The sequence below is a fragment of the Mesocricetus auratus genome, unplaced genomic scaffold (assembly GCF_017639785.1).
Source record: "Mesocricetus auratus isolate SY011 unplaced genomic scaffold, BCM_Maur_2.0 Super-Scaffold_100691, whole genome shotgun sequence".
Lineage (NCBI taxonomy): Eukaryota > Metazoa > Chordata > Mammalia > Rodentia > Cricetidae > Mesocricetus > Mesocricetus auratus.
The window spans coordinates 45,077,861-45,095,488 of NW_024429267.1; the positions used below are offsets into that span (position 1 = coordinate 45,077,861).

The following is a 17,628-nucleotide window of genomic DNA, read 5'->3' on the forward strand; positions in this document are numbered from 1 at the left end:
CAACCAGAGAAAGAAATTAAAGAAGCCCTCAGAAAATGGAAAGAATTCCCATGCTCTTGGATAGGTAGGATCAATGTAGTAAAAATGGCAATCCTGCCAAAAGCAATCTACAGATTCAATGCAATCCCCATTAAAATACCAGCACAATTCTTCACAGACCTTGAAAGAACAATAATCAATTTTGTATGGAAAAACAAAAGACCCAGGATAGCCAAAACAACCTTACTCAACAAAGCAACATCTGGAGGCATCACCATCCCTGACCTCAAGCTCTATTATAGAGCTGTATTCCTGAAAACAGTTTGGTATTGGTATAAAAATAGACAGGTAGACCAATGGAATCGAATTGAACACCCTGATATTAACCCATACATGTATGAACATCTGATCTTCGACAAAGAAGCTAAAAATATACAATGGAAAAAGACAGTATCTTTAACAAATGGTGCTGGCATAACTGGATGCTGGCATGTAGAAGAATGTGGATAGATCCATGTCTATCGCCATGTACAAAACTTAAATCCAAATGGATCAAAGACCTCAACATAAATCCAACCACACTGACCCTCTTAGAAGAGAAAGTGGGTGGTACCCTGGAACGAATTGATACAGGAGACAGCTTCCTGAACATAACACCAGGAGCACAGACACTGAGATCAACAATTAACAAATGGCACCTCCTGAAACTAAAAAGCTTCTGTAAGACAAAGGACACAGTCAACAAGACAAAAAGGCAGCCCACAGAATGGGAAAATATATTCACTGACCCCACATCTGACAGAGGGCTGATCTCCAAAATTTACAAAGAACTCAAGAAGAAAGTCCCCAAAATACCATAGGATGCAATTAAAAAGTGGACTACAGAACTAAATAGAGAATTCTCAATAGAGGAGTCTAAAATGGCTGAGAGGCACTTGAGAAAGTACTCAACATCATTAGCCATCAAGGAAATGCAAATCAAAACAACTCTGAGATACCATCTTACTCCTGTCAGAATGGCTAAAATCAAAAACACCAACAACAATTTATGATGGAGAGGACGTGGAGAGAAGGGAACACTCCTCCACTGCTGGTGGGAGTGCCAACTCGTACAGCCACTTTGGAAATCAGTATGGAGATTCCTCAGAAAAATGGGAATAAACCTACCACAAGACCCAGCAACTCCACTCTTAGGCATATATCCAAAAAATTCACATTCATACAACAAGGACATCTGTTTCACTATGTTCATAGCAGCATTATTTGTAGTAGCCAGAACTTGGAAGCAACCTAGATGCCCCTCAACTGACGAGTGAATAGAGAAAATGTGGTACATTTACACAATGGAGTACTATTCAGCAGAAAAAACACCCAATGGAATCCTGAGATTTGAAGGCAAATGGATGGCACTAGAAGAAGCCATCTTGAGTGATGTAACCCAGTCACAAAAAGAGAAACATGACATGTACTTTCTCATATATGGATTTTAGACATAGATCTGGGGAGTGCCAGCCTACAATACCATGACCAGAGAGTCTGGGAAACAGAACCTTCATTCAATGGCTGATGGAAGCAGAGGCAGACTCCTACAGCTAAACACTGAGCTGAACTCAAGGAACCAGAGGGAGGACTGATGAGCAAAGGGGTTAAGACTGGGCTGGTTTAACCCCCAGAAACAGCTGTCCTGACAAGGGTTAGCTCTTGAATCCCAGACTGATGGCTGGGATTCCAGCATGGGACTGATCAAGACCCCCTGAATGTGGGTGTCAGTGAGGAGGCCTAGGTAATCTATTGGGCCTTGGGTAGTAGATCAGTATTTATCATGGGTATACAAATGGACTTTGGGTGCCCATCCAACAATGAGAGATGCACTCTCACCCTGGACTCCCAGGGGAGGGTCTAGGCCCTGCCCTGGATGAAATGACAGACTATGGACACCCCTTGGAGGGCCTCACCCTCCCTGGGGAAATGAGGGGATATTGGAGTGGTTGGCAGGAGGGCGTGGGAGGAGGAGAGGGGAAAGGGAGAGGGACCTGGAATTGATATGTGAAGCAACCTTGTTTCTAGTTTAAATTTAAATTTAAAAATGAAATAAAAAGAAATGGTTCTATAAAACTTAAGAATTGTTTTTACCCTTTGTCCTGGTTAGATTTCTGTCATCTTGGAACAAGCTAGGGTTTTTTGGGAAGGAGGACCTCAATTGAGAAAATGACTCCATCAGATTGGCCTGTAGGCAAATCTTTGTAGGCATTTTCTTGATTAATATTGATGTGGGACAGTCAAAAAGACAAAACGGTAGCCCACAGAATGGGAAAAGATCTTCACCAGCCCCACATCTAACAGAGGGCTGATCTCCAAAACTTAATGAACTCAAGAAACTAGTCTCTAAAACACCAAATAATCCAATTAAAAAAATGGGGTACAGAACTAAATAGAGAATTCTCAATAGAGGTGTCTAAAATGGCTGATAGACACTTAAGAACTTGCTCAACAGCAGGGAAATGCAAATCAAAACAACTCTGAGATACCATCTTACTCCTGACAGAATGGCTAAAATCAAAAACTACAATGACAGTTTATGCTGGAGAGGATGTAGAGAGAGGGGAACACTCCTCCACTGCTGGTAGGAGTGCTAACTTATACAGTCACTTTGGAAATCAGTATGAAGATTCCTCAGGAAAATGGGAATCAGTCTACTACAAGACCCAGCAAATCCACTCTTAGGCATATACCCAAAAGATGCACATTCATACAATAAGGACATCTGTTCAACATGTTCATAGCAGCATTATTTGTAATAGCCAGAACCTGGAAGCACCCTAGATGCCCCTCAACTGAAGAGTGGATAGAGAAAATGTGGTACATTTACACAATGGAGTACTTAACTCAGCAGAAAAAAAATGGAATCTTGAAATTCGAAGGCAAATGGTTGGAACTAGAAGAAACCATCCTGAGTGAGGTAACCCAGTCACAAAAAGACAAACATGGTATGTATTCACCCATATATTGATTTTAGACATGGAGCAGGGAATTGCCAGCCTACAATCCCACTGCTAGAGAGTCTGGGAAACAGGGAGGACTCTAAGAGAGAATTGCATGGTACACCAGAGAAGGAAAATGGGACAGGATCTCCTGAGCTGATTGGGAACATGGGGGGAGGGGAGAGGGAGCTGGGAGAAAGATAGAGGGAGAAGAGGAGGGGAGAGGAGGACATGGAGAAGGAAGGTTGAGTCAGGGGAATAATAGAGGAGAGCAGGATGAGAGATACCATAATAGAGGGAGTTATTATAGGTTTGAGGAGAGATCTGGCACTAGAAAGATTTCCAGAGATCTACAAGGATGACACCAACTGGCAACCTAAGCAATAGTGGAGAGGCTACCTTAAATGTCCTTCCCGGATAATGAGATTGATGACTACCTTATATGCCACCCTACAGTCGTCATTCAGTAGCTGACGGGAGCACAAGCAGACACCTACAGCTAAAAACTGAACTGAACTCCTGGAACCCAGTTGCAGAGAGGAAGGAGTGATGAGCAAAGGGGTCAAGACCGGGCTGGTGAAACCCACAGAGACAGCTGACTTGAATAAGGGTGAGCTCTTGGACCCCAGATTGATGGCTGAGAGGCCAGCATGGGACTGATCCAGACCCCTTGAACATGGGTGTCAGGCAATCTATGGGGCCTCAGGTAGTAGATCAGTATTTAACCCTGTTGTACAAATGGACTTGGGGAGCCCATTCCACATGGAGGGATGCTGTCTCAGCCTGGACACATGGGCTAGCCCTGCCCCATACAATATGAGACTTTGGAGATCCTCCACGCAGGGCCTCACCCTCCCTGGGGAGTGGAGGGGGGATGGGGTGGGGAGCTGGTGGGGTTGATGGGGGTGGGGGAGGAGGGGAGGGAGAGGGAGCTGGGATTGACATGTGAAGCAAGCTTGTTTCTAATTTAAATACAAAATTGAAAAAAAGAGAAAAGACTGATGTGGGAAAACTCACTATAGGCAGTGTCATCCCTGAATAGGCATGTCCCAGGCTGTGTAAGAAAGCAAACTGAGCAAATCTTGGGGAGAAAGCCAGTAGGCAGCACCCTCCATGATCTCTGATTCAGCTCCTGTCTCCAGGTTCCTACTATGGCTTCCTCCAGTGATAGACTATGATTAGCATGTGTAAAGCAAAACCACTGTTTCCCAGATGCTTTTGATTACTGTATCTTTGGTATAGCAGTGGAAAGCAAACTGAGACACTCTTTGACACAGTGGTTCTAGTTTGAGAAATCTACCTAAGAAAATGACAGAGGAGGAGTAAAGAGGTGAAGTGTATCTTTAAGGGTGTCCTCTTTAGCTATTCCTTCCTAGAGGTACCAACCTGTCTCATTCCATTGATGGGAAGGGACCACCAGGCCAAAGTGGGAGCCTCTATTTCTTTTGCTCCCCTGATCCCCTTGACCCCAGGCTCACCAGCCACTCCCCTCCTTCTTTTCCTCCAAACCACACAATCTGAAACACCTTGTCCCTTATTGGCCTCTCAGGTAGATCCCTGGGTATGGCACACCCAAAACCCCTCTATAGCCAAACATCACCCCCTCTCATCATTCATCTACAAAACCTCACCAGATATATAACCCAGGCTCAACACCCACTTCCTCTCCAAAGCCTAAGGTGACTTAAGCCTCCTATCTCTGATCTCTTTAGAAAGAATCTTCTGCCCCTCACTCCTCCCTTTGGTACCCCCATACTTGCAGTTAAAAAAACCAATGGAACATATTGCTTGGTTCAGATCTCCAACTTAAAAACTCAGCAGTAGATTACTTTCACCTGTAGTACCCATGAAGTGTCTTAACATTTCAAAATGACTCAAGTTGATGATTTGACTCTTAAGGTGTGTACAAATCATTTCTTTCTGCTGGTTTCTGCTATCTATCCTATTTGGTTCCAAATTCTGCAGCTGCCTCTTCCCTCCACCTGCTCTAATTATCCATGTATCCTTACCTACTTGGTAAATGTCCTCTCTCTGGCTCCTGGAACCTACTACAATCTCTGGGGCCCCACCATATATGGGCAACTCTCTAGTTATTAAGACACGTGCTCCTCTCCTTCTATTGGAACCCTCCCTGTTTTCTGGCCTTCTCCTGGCAGCTTCCTTAAGCCCTTCTGGGTCTTTGTAACCTTGTCCCTTCTGTCTCTCAGCTTCCACTTGAAGCTTATAGAAACTCCTTCTATCTGAGTTCATTCTTTTTTTTTACCTTTTCTTCCTCCATGAACTCCAATTTTATAAAAGCTTCACTCTGGCCTCAGCACAGTTCAAATGGACAAAATGGCATGCTCAGTTTTCAATGATGACAACTTCTGCCACTGCACAAACAAATGATCCAAAAATCTTTAATATCTAGCCGGATGTTGGTGGCACACGCCTTTAATCCCAGCACTCGGGAGGCAGAGGCAGGTGAATCTCTGTGAGTTCAAGGCCAGCCTGGTCTATCAAGTGAGTTCCAGGACAGCTTCCAAAACAATACTGAGCAACCCTGTCTTGAAGAAAAAAAAGTCTCTCATATCTAAACTTGATTTCTCCTTTCATCTTATCTACACCTGTCTGGGGTAACTCTTACATATGGATCTAATAAACACCTACCTCTGACCAATTTCCCATCCTAATTGGGTCAGGAAATTGCTCGATTATCAGGCTGTTAAAGGCTGATTCAGTTCCCTTTAACTCCCTTATCCATCTCTCCTTCACTGGGACTTAACCACTTACGTCTGCTTTCTCTATTTTTGTGTGATAATCCCTGTCCTGTAAACAAAAATAATAAAAGCAGGGTTTATGCTGGGCAGTGGTGGCACACACCTTTAATCCCAGAACTTGGGAGGCAGAGGCAGGCAGAACTCTGTGAGGCAAACCTGGTCTATAGAGTAGCGAGTTCCAGGACAGATTCCAAAGCTACAGAGAAACTCTGTCTTGCAAAACAAAACTAGCTAAAGATAGTGGAGCCTGAGCGTGGGACTCAACAGCCTTTGACTGACCAGTATTTGGACTGGGAGTAGGTGGTGGGGCCCAAGAGGTGCCTTCTCTTGAGGGCAGAACTTTGGGCTCTGTGACCAGGGCCTCAAGGGTGAAGATAAGGGACAGCTATTCAGTTTCTAGTGTACTCTGACAGGGATACTAGGACAGTAAACCAGGGGTAGCCTTCTGGGTACCCAGGGTTTCCTGACAGTGTTCCCATGAGAATAAATAGGATCACAGATGTCAAAAAAAGGGGAGGGGGGGACAAAAACCAACCAAACAAACAAAAAATAAAATCCACCAGGATTTGTTTTATAATTTAAAAAACACTACCTGTTTAATAAAGCAGCATCTGCATGTACACTCATACAGGAATGGAGCTGGTGTTGGTAGCTGAACTTTTAACACTTCAGCCAGGCCAATTTCATGGTGGAACAGCTCACCAACAAGTTGTCAAATGGAGATACTTATCTCCGTAATACCTAAACAACTTCTAAAACAACTGTCCCCTTGCTTGCTTTCTCTATGATCAATCTAGACAGTATTATTGTGACGCTGGCCAGAAACTTATGAAGGCTTTGAAAAGTCATCTGGTCTGGCTCCAGCCTTAGAACTTCCTGGGCCACACATGCAGTAGAAGAAGAACAGCACGCTCCCAGGACCCTCTTCTCACTGAAACTAGGAGAGTTCAGTCTCGGTTGCTCTTTCTTCATCTGAAAGTTCTTAACATGTTTACCCCTTTCCTCTAACTCTTTTCTTGGCTTATTTGTCCTTGAAACAAGGCATTGCTATGCAGTCTAGTACTTTAGTACATGCTATGTAGCTCAGGCTGGCCTCAAACTCATGGCAATTCTCCTGCCTCAGTTTCCTGAATGCTAGGATCTGTTCTCTAACTTGATGGAGAAAATTTGCATATTAATTTTGGCTAGCAAGTCATACACAAACTCTAAAGCAGGATTTAAGATGGTTAACTTCCCAACTAGACACATGGTTAATCCATCTAGACTATCTGCCTGATGCAAACAGGTTCATTTCAGAGGAGAGCACACCAAACACTGAATTATCATTTTACCTGCTTGAAGTTGCCATTTTTCCTCTGTTCCCAGTCCATCATGTCATGAAAGATAGGAATCATGATATTCCGCACTTCTGGCTGTGGGACCAGTGTCACACCCAGAAAAGGACCAATCATTCCCGGAATAAAGTGGATCTTATGTTCACCTGAACAATAAAACCCAACAAGTATTAGTTCATTCCCACTTTGTTCCTTACATGGAAGATTCACAAATGGGGCCAAGCATGTTACAATTTATAGCGGAGCTGGGAATCAAAGCTCAGTGGTGGTACAGTGTTCACCTAACATGTATGAGGTCCTGTGATAGATCTGAATCTCTCAGCACTGAAAAAGCCAAACCAATATACTCCACCTTCAATTATTTATAGTAAAAGCTTCCAAGGGTAAAAGATGATTTATTCTATGGGTTTTGAGATACTCCCTTTGATTTCAGAATTTTTATTATTTTAAAAATCCTTTAAAACATTTATCATCTTATTTTATTTATATGAGTGTTTTGCTTGAATGGATGGCTGTGCACCATGTGGATGCCTGGTACCAAATGGTACCATCTGGTATCAGGTGCCAGAAAAGGGCATCTGATCCCCTGGAAACAGAGGTACTGATGGTTGTGAGCCATCATGTTGGTGCTTGGAGTGAAACCTGGGTCCTCTGGAAGAGCAGTCAGTGCTCTTAAGTGTTGCCTCCCTCATTTTTTTTAGTTTTAAATTGACTGGCCTAGTCAATATGAAACACATGTTCAATGGCACAAAGTTGATTTTCAAAAAGTTTCCTGTGAAGTTTTATTAACTACCTGAAAACCTTCAGAGCAAGGAAACAGCTTGCTTTCTACAGATGAGTAATGTGCTAAGTTTCAGACATCTATAGCTTCAGTTTAGTAAGGAAAATCTGTATGTTTCTGCTTAAACACAATGAATCTTCCTGATGATTTTACTTCTAGAAGGCATTTCAATGACTAGGGAGTCCAGTCCAAGGCTTAAGCTACCAAATGCCTGAAGTCCATGAACCCCTTAAAGGCCCACACTCATGAATGCTAGAAAATCTCTACCTGAGCTACTAAGAGCTTACTGAACAGCTTCACCCCATTAGGCTGGCTTGAAGACCTAGACTCTTTGCACCCTCCCACCCCTGTTCTTCACATTGTATTCTTATAGTAGGAATACATCTGCTCACTCACCAACTTCCTTTATGAGGCTTTCCTATGGGAAGTGAGGTGAGTGATATAGCTTTCCCTCTGGTTGGTCTATTCTCTAGGGAATATTCCTAGAACCTAGGGCCAGTCCTGAGGACTTTTCTTTGCAATGGTCTAACAGGATGTACCAACTTCAGATCTGTTTTAGGCCTCCAGAGACTACAAAGGGGACTGTTTGCTTGAGCAGTAACTGCTACAGTCAAGTAAAGCTAGTTTTGGGGGACCACAGAGAAAAATGTTACTTCCTTCAAAAGCAATGAATGGCTTTGTAAGACAAATCTAATATCTAAAAATATTAGCAGTATTACGGATTACACACAGACTAATACCTTATTTGTTTCTTTCATTTTGGAAGCCTGTTTAAGAAGCAAATGTTCTTTTGCTCACTCTGCATACTCTGATCTTGGTACCTGGTATATTGGTCAGTATCTTATGTTCCTAGGAATTTCAAATTCAAGTTCAATGTTGAAGTATATATCCAAATTCTGTTGTGGGCAGGTAGTAATAGTGATACAGCTAGAAGGTCTGTTTGGAAACACATATTTATTGAGGGGTGAAAAGCCCTATTGCTGTCTTAAATTTTTATATTATTTTATATGCGTGGGTACTTTACCTGCATGTATGTTAAGTGTACCATGCACATGCTTAGTGCCTGCAGAGGCTAGAAGAGGGCATCAGATCCCCTGGAAATGAAGTTATAGTTGGCTGTGTGTCACTGTGTAGGAACTAAGAATTGAACCCAGGTCCTCTAGAAGATTAGCCAGTGCTTTTAACTGATGAACTATCTATCCAGTGGCCCCTATTGGAGGTCACCTTACTTTTCATCTCTAGATCAGGATGAGGAAGATTCATAGGTGACTTTCAGAGTCCATGCCATCATTCCTATGACTTAAGAAGCACAAGCTTAGCTTAAATCACATTCCATTGAAAATACAACTAATTAAAAAAATCTTCCTGACAGAAGACTTATATCCCTCCAGAATTCTGGGTGGCCCAGCTAGTCATCCAGGCAACTCTACCAGAAACAACGATGTGACCATTTTAGATTCCAAGTAGTATCTATTAGAGGTATTCAAAGAAAAAGCCAAAGTTAATCTCATCAAAAGGCTCTAAAATTTCATTTTTCATGTAAGTGGTATCAGATATATGATCTGCATACATAAATACCTGTGTTCCAAATTTTAAGTTGATCTTTATTACAATCAGTACCTGTCCTTGTTTTCATGCTGTCTCCATTAGCTACACTTCTAAGTCTGTAACACATAGACAGGGACATGAGTATAGAGGCTCTTATAGTGTGGATTCCCAAGCTGGGGAAAACTACTGAATCTTCCTTTCACTCTTTTAACTTCTGTTCTCAAAATGGAGTGCACATGTCATACTAGGATCTCTTAGCCAAACTCTCCCTGCCAAGGAGGGCTTTAGGTACATATGCTATGCTACAGTACTCATCTGAGGTGCTACGCTAAAGCTACTGAGGGTCTCTGAGGCCTGAACTAATATTAGTCTTTGTACTTTTTATGTGTCTATGCAGTACAGGAAAGGAGCAATCAGTGGAAAAGACCTACCCAGATTCTGCCACATGCTGAACAATTCATACGCCATCATCACGCGCATGTCCCCATACCTGAAAGCAGAAGCACAAAGGCTAACTATTAGTGGATGGAGACCGGCCTGAAGATCGAAGGAGGTCAGAACACCAACACCGCTGTCTCTAATGCTCTCGAGATGCTAAGCCATTTTGTTATTGACTGAACTTTAATACTTGGCTTCTCACCCATGTGAGAAACTTCTGGACTTCTGAATCTGTCATAGAAAAAAATAGTTCCATCTGGGCAAGTAGTAGAGAGATGAACAGAAGACATCTGTCTTACTTATCTAGAATCTTCTTCCTCTTGGCTGAAGTAATGATTTCTAGCTGAAGGCTTGGCTGGTTTATGAACAGAACTGCCAGGCTAAAATAAGAATTCCACACCTAGAGAGACAGAAAAAGAATCACATGACCGCCTAAGTCCTTAACTTTGCAGAGAGAAAGTAACTAAATACGTGCATGTAGCACATAAGTCCATTTTACAATCTTAAATTCTTAACTTAAGAAATGTTTTTCCTTTTAACTATCTTTAGAAATAGGCTTTTCCCCATTTTTGCTTTCTTGATTCTTTCTGAAGCCAACAACAGGCATCTTTATAGATGCCTAGCTCCCAATACCTCTATCAGAGAGGCTCTTAGGCCATATTACAATAACCTTCAGCCTAGTAATCTATAGTACTATGAATATATTAATAAAGCAAAACAGGGGGAGTATGGACTTTAGCTTTCTAAGGTTATTATGACAGTGACAATTTTGGGAGCTCCTACCTTGAAGTCAAAGTCTGTCTCTGTGAAATTCTTGTGCAGTGCAGAGGACAGGTACTGGACAGTAGTGACTATAATACTGCAGTGAGGAAACAAGGCATTGGCAGGATTAAAAGATTAACAGTGGCATAGCCTAGCATCAGTTGTCTGCCTGTAGGCAAACTTCTTAAAGACAACTTGCTCTCATGTAAGATGTGGCTTTAAATGAAAAAGAAAATGGAACAAATGCCACAGAAAACCAGTTTCAGAAAAAATGCCTCCTAGAAGGTGAGATAGCAAAGGATGTCAGTGGGTCATTGATAATTCTTCTAAGTCTTGTTGCTCTTTAAGATTTCTTCTAGCTCAAAAAATAATTTTATTATTCTGGGGATCTTTGGATAACAACACAGATTATGATCACTTTGTAGGGTTTAGAGCACAATTTTATATTTTACCAGATAATAGACGTTTATAGTGACTAAATATTTCCTTTTGCCATATACTATTTTCATCTGGCTTCAGCCTTTGGACGAGAATATCACTCTTTACCTTAGCCTGGCACATATAAGTGTAGTAATAGGAAGCTAGTCTGTGAGAATTAAGAACATGAGTTGAAGTGTAAAGGAAGGGAAATGTGATGTTAAGGGAAAGGAAGTTAAGGGTTTTATTGCCTTACACTCTATGCTTAAGAGTGTAAGAATCAGAGGGGATGGAGGACACCAGGAAAACAAGGCCCTCTAAGTCAACATGACCAAAGCTCATATATGAACTCATGGAGACTGACGCAGCATGCACAAGGCCTGCATAGGTCTGCACCAGCTCCTGTGCATGTATATTATGGCTTACAGTTTAGTGGTTTTTTGTTTGTTTGTTTGTTTTTTGGTTTCTCAAGACAAGGTTTCTCTGTATTGTTTTGGAGGCTGTCCTGGAACTCTCTCTGTAGACCAGGCTGGCCTCGAACTCACAGAGATCCGCCTGCCTCTGCCTCCCAAGTGCTGGGATTAAAGGCATGCGCCACCACCGCCCAGCCACAGTTCAGTGTTTTTATGGGACTCCTGAGTGGGTGAATGAGTGGGTCTCTGACTCCTGTGCCATCTCTTGGGCTCTTTTATTCCTGTTGGTTTTCCTTCTGTTTATCATATTTGTCCAGCTCTAATGTGGTAGTATGGTTTTATCTTATTATATTTTATTATCATCTTCTAGAATTCTGTTCTTTTCTAATGAGAGACATAAAGGGAGTGGATCTGGATGGGAGGGGAAGTGGTGAGGACTTGAGACGAGCAGAGGGAGGGGAAACCATAATCATCATACATTATGTGAAAAAAATCTATTTTCAATAAAAAGAAAAAAGTGGCCATATGGGTCTTTATACAGAAGAAGAACAAGGCAAAGATAGTATATAAAAGAGACTAGTCTTGGGCTGCAGGGATAGCTCAGCCATTAAAGGACAGGCTCACAACCAAAAGAGACTAGTCTTCCAGCAGAGCAGGTGGCAAGGACAAAGGTGAAAGATAAAGAGGCTACTTCTGCAGGACAGGCTAAAAAATACAAAGTTTTCTATATGTAACTAGTGGACAAAAATAAGAAGGATCTAGATAGAAAGCCACTATTTGAGGAAATATTTGTACAACTTCCTATCATTCTTTTGTTTTGGACAAAACATTTGCAGGTTTTAGGGAAAAAGGGCCCTATAAAGAGCTCATCATGAAAAAGATTCACATTGCTTTGCTAATATACCAAACAAATAACTTGACTACATTCTATGCAGTACCAACATAAGAGGCAGACCAGTGACAGGAGGCAGCAGGCTAGATGGTGCAGACCAAGGAATCTATAGTAGACAGAGACCAAATGAATAACCCTCTTACTGCATGTATATAACTTGTCTAGTGGGCTAAGAGGAAGCACAGGTTAGAAATATGAGTGTGGAAGACATATTAATGCAGTCTTAGCATTCCATCTCTACAGTCAGAAGTGGTCAGACAGTCGGGGCTTAGGTGGATATTTAGCACTAGGAGGTAAGTACTGTCTGGCAAACAATAGGACTCAAATCAGGAGGGGAGCTTAGAACACTGCCTAAGGCTGCAGAGCAACAGAGGCTAATGGCTCTTTCTTAGTATTGTATTTCCCATCTTTAACATACCTTTTTCTATCCTCACTCCTGTAGATTCTCCTTTTCAAATTATCTTTGATTCTTTTATTGTCTTTATGGACAGTGGGCAAACCCTGTGGATTGTATCTACAAACAAATTTCATATTTGTCAACTCCTTTCTCTTCCCAGTCTTGGTATTAATCTTCCTCTCACTCACATATACCTATTACCCCCAGCTTGACCTAGAGCTCTGTTGATGCCAGTACAGGGCCTTTCCTTACTTGCTTGTCAATAGTCTCATCACCATCCAGTCTCGAGGGAAGACACTCATCTTCATTAGGTTTCTGAACACACAGAAAATCTTCAGCAGAAATTCCTGACCACAGAAGAAAAGCAATGTGAGACAATATTATTACTACTGCTGTCCCTTTTCCTCAGCTGGCCCTTCCTGAACTTTCTGCTAAGAGAATATGTGACACTAGTGGATTAGATTTAGTCCCCTGAAAATGAATTCAGGACATTCTTCCAGGCCATATGGGAGCAGAGTCAAATTTGGCAGACTCACGACAGCTTTACATCAACTCTAGATCCATACCCAAAACCTAAAGTCTGGGGCAGACTAGCATCTAGCAGAACTTTAAGACTGAGCCCATCGATATCACTCTCTAAGCAAGAGTCCCAATCAAGCATTTTATAGTAAGAACATGCTTTTTTTGAATATTAGGAGAATTTTGAGTTTTGAGAAAAACACTTTGTGAATGAGAGCATAAAATCTGAAAATTCCTGGGGCTAAACTCAATGACAGAAGGTAAACTTAGCATACCTGATAGCCAGAGTTTAATTCCCAATACCACACACAAGCAAAACCCAAAAACAAAATAAAGCAAAAACCACAAACCCCTCTAATAAATCTGTGCCCATGAAAATAATGAGGTGGCTAAGACTGGTATGTCTGTGGTGCATTTTTAAAAATGTGGGAGGGGCCTATCCATTTGTGGGTTGTGTCACCTCTGTACTGGTGGCCTTAAGAAAGCAAAGTGAACCAGGAATGCAAATAAGCCATTAAGCATCCCTTTTCCACAGCCTCTGTTTTCAGTTCCTGCCTTGGCTTCCTAATGATGGACTGTAACCTGTAAGAAAAATAAACCTTCTCCTCTCCCAAGTTGGTTTTGGTCAGAATTTTATCAAAGCAACAAAAGCAAACAAAGACAAAAAGTTTAGTAAGGAAAAAAATGGATAAATCTCATGAAACTCTGAATTGTGTTACATTCACACCTTCTCTATCTACTTTAACATTCAACTACAGAACTAAAGCAGCAACAAAAACCAAGAGTCTAGCAGTCATTGGGACAAAATAGCTTTAGAGCCCCTAAAAATCCCATTATTTAGAGAATTATTATTATCTGACCTGTATGGCAGCTTCTTGGACAAGCCAATTGTCAGGGCTTGTCTTTATTTAATCTAACTCAGAGCTTATCTAGCTATTCTCAGAACATCTGTTGAAAAAAAAGTCATATAATTTAACACTCTAGATACAAAACACATGCACATTAGTTGGAACAAAAAGAAATCTGTCAAAAAACTTCAGGGAATGAGATATCTATAGGGACCTGTGAAAAAATCTGATACATTCCTTGGACTCTAGAAGGCCACATGTATTGCCAGAAAAGACTCAAGAAGCTCGAGTCTCTCACTTCTGACCAAATACTAGGTTCTGTAAAAACTATTGTAAAGAGACAGAGCTGTGACATGCTGAAATATTAAAGAGGAGACCCAGGATATACACCCAGAGCCCTTAGTAAAGATACTCACACAGCCCCTCAGCAAAGCAGAGAGATTTGTTGATTTTGAACATCTAAGAACTTATCTACCTAATTATTATATGATCACCAATTTAACTAATTTATGAAACATCTGTGGATAAAAACAATCTAAAATATAGACATTAAAGAATTAGTTCTTGAAAAATCAGTCAATAAAGAAACATTACAGCACATGCCTTTAATCCCAGCACTCGAGAGGCAGAGGCAGGTGGATCTCTGAATTTGAGGCCAGCCTGGTCTACACAAAGAGTTCCAGGACAGCCAGGGCTACACAGAGAAACCCTGTCTTAAAAACATCAACCAACCAACCAACCAAACCCCTCAACAATAAAAAACAACAACAAAACCACCAAAAAATCCAAAAAGAAAGCTAAAAACATTATTACTGGCAAAAACAACAAAAAACCCACAACAAACCCTGGGGTGGGAGTAATCTGCTTTTCAGAGTTGCCACATTACATATATGTTTAGCTTTTCCCAAATATGTGGGATAGTCTGAAGAGAAACAAATCTAAGGTCATAAACATAGAAAAAGGTAAAGAATTTCAAACTGAGAGAATAGGAATCATTTTCAAGATAATAACAGCAGAAAAATTTGCAGATTTTAGTGAAAGAGATGCTAGTCCTGATACAGGAAAGACATTTAGAATAAGAACAGACAAGACTAGAAAAGAATGCTCCCTTGTCATATCATAGTTAAACTATGAAATATATAGAACAAAGAAAATACACAGAAAGCAGAAAAGACAGAAACATTGAGCCATACATAAAGGAGCAGTTTTCTTATTTTGTATGCAGTTATCAAATCATTTCAGGACTGCTTGTTAAGGACTACTCTTTCTTCATTAAACTGTCTCTTGTCTTCACCACTGGAAATTAATAGTGTAAATACCAAGATTTATTCCTGAACTCTTCAGTACAGTTTTATTGATTTACGTGTCTATTTTTTGCACATTTTTTAAAGACAGGGTCTTACTGTGTGGCCCTGACTAGCTCAGCCTTGAACTCACAGAAAGCTGCCTGCCTCTGCCTCTGCCTCAAGTGCTGAGATAAAAGGTGTGAGTCATCATGCCTCAGCTTGCCAGTGTCAATCTTGATTACTTGTTACTTTGTAGTTAAGTTCTAAAGTGGGTAAGCTTTAATCTTCCAATATTGTACTTTTTCAGCAATGTCCCTTTCAATTCAATAAAAAAGCCACAAGTCTCTGCAAAAAATGGAGGTAGAATTTTGATAGGTTCTGCAGCAAAACTGAAGACCAATTTAGAAAATATTCCCATTTTAACAGCATAAAATTTCCTAATCCGCAAAGACATGAATTATTTTTTCACCTATTTGAGTTTTGATTTTTCCTAATTATTTTATTCATCTTGATATAATACATGTGTGTTTTTATTTAGTTAAATTTATGTGTGTGGGATACATATGTGCACACCCAGCCTTCTATTTAAGACAGGGTCTCTGACTGATTCAGTGAGAAAGGCTGGGCAGTGAGCTCCGGAGATCCTTCTGTCTCCACATTCTTAGCACCTGAACTACTAGCACACACCTATAACACCTATATCCAGCTTTTTATGTGGGTGCTGAGAATCCAAATTCAGGTCCCCATATTATGCAACAGCATTTTGATTGAGCCATTCTCTTGGCCCAGAATTATTTTTTCCTACTTCAATTTTATTTTACCACTCTTCCTAAGATAAAAGTAATGTAATATATAACATGAACTCTTGTACTTGACACTCATGACAAGCTATCATTTGTTGTGGAAGAGAATATTTGTTTAACTATGTAAAGATGTGTCTCTGTTTTACCTTGTTTGCCTAAGACACCTGACTGGTCAACAGCTAGGCAAAGGAGGGATAGGCGGGGCTGGCAGGCAGAGAGAACAGAGGAAGCAGGAAAGCAGGATGGTCTGAGAAAGCACGCTACAAACATTTATCTGCACCGATATCTTTATGTTGTCTTCCCTAGGCATTGTCAAAGCAAAACTATTTGCTGTCTCAATGATATTCACGTGAGGTACCAAACCGTAAAGGTCTTCTGACACACTGGAGCTGTTGTAGAAGGAAAGATTGCTAATCAAAAAGTATGATATTGGCTGGGCCTGGTGGCCCACATCAAGAAACAATGTTTCAAGGTAAGGACTGTCACTGAAGTTGTCCTCTATCCCACAGGCATGCCGCGATACATGCATGCTTCCTCCCCACATGAATATGCACATGTACACACATCACATCACACACACACAGACACACACGCAGATAAAAGTATATAAATGATATCTAAATAATGTCATAAAGAGCACATGAACAGATTCCATATTTAATATGGCAGACTAACATGTTCTCTTACTCATACATCTCTTCAAATCTTTAGTCAGTCAAGTAAGTGAAATATGGGGATTTACAGAAACAAAACAGAGAGAATATAGTAATCAAATGAACACAACAAATACAGAAAACTTTAAAAGGAAGAAACTGAGCTGGAGAGATGGCTCTGTGGTTAAGAGAACTTACTACTCTTCCACAGCATCCATGTAGGACAACTCACAGCCACCTTCAACGGCAGCTCCAGGGGATCTAATCTCTAGTCTCTGGGGGGCATGTACATATCCAGGGGATCTAATCTCTAGTATCTGGGGGACATGTACATATCTAGGGGATCTAATGTCTAGTCTCTGGGGGACATGTACATATCCAGGGGATCTAATCTCTAGTCTCTGGGGGACATGTACATATCCAGGGGATCTAATCTCTAGTCTCTGGGGGACATGTACATATCTAGGGGATCTAATGTCTAGTCTCTGGGGGACATGTACATATCCAGGGGATCTAATCTCTAGTCTCTGGGGGGACATGTACATATCCTCCACCCTGACACATAATTTAAAAATAAAGACATTTAAAACAAGAAAGATTGGTAACTGACTTAACAGACCTGAGAAATACTATTCCCTGAAAAATGGGGCTTTTGGAGGTGAGGGTACTAAAAGCAAGGAGAGGACAACAGGAAGGAAGCCTGGGGGTGCCACCAGAGACTTCTGTGGGGCTGGGGTATGAAGGACAAAATCGGAAAATTTATCTACAAAAACCCCCAAAATAGGAAAATTATTTTGAGTCTCTCTGGACACCTTCTG

The 17,628-nt window shown here is 41.1% G+C and overlaps 1 protein-coding gene across 5 annotated transcripts in view; it reads right to left on the reverse strand.

Moving 5' to 3' along the window:
- Positions 1-17,628, reverse strand: part of Dock3 (dedicator of cytokinesis 3) — a 307,606-nt gene that overhangs the window by 55,641 nt on the left and 234,337 nt on the right. For all 5 annotated transcript variants that reach the window (XM_040739530.1, XM_040739529.1, XM_040739528.1 and 2 more), the window contains exons 28-32: positions 12,954-13,048; positions 10,604-10,679; positions 10,120-10,220; positions 9,814-9,872; positions 7,051-7,199 (exon numbers count right to left, since the gene is read on the reverse strand). In XM_040739530.1, coding sequence (XP_040595464.1) covers positions 7,051-7,199; positions 9,814-9,872; positions 10,120-10,220; positions 10,604-10,679; positions 12,954-13,048 — 480 coding nt within the window. The remainder of the gene's footprint in view (positions 1-7,050; positions 7,200-9,813; positions 9,873-10,119; positions 10,221-10,603; positions 10,680-12,953; positions 13,049-17,628) is intronic.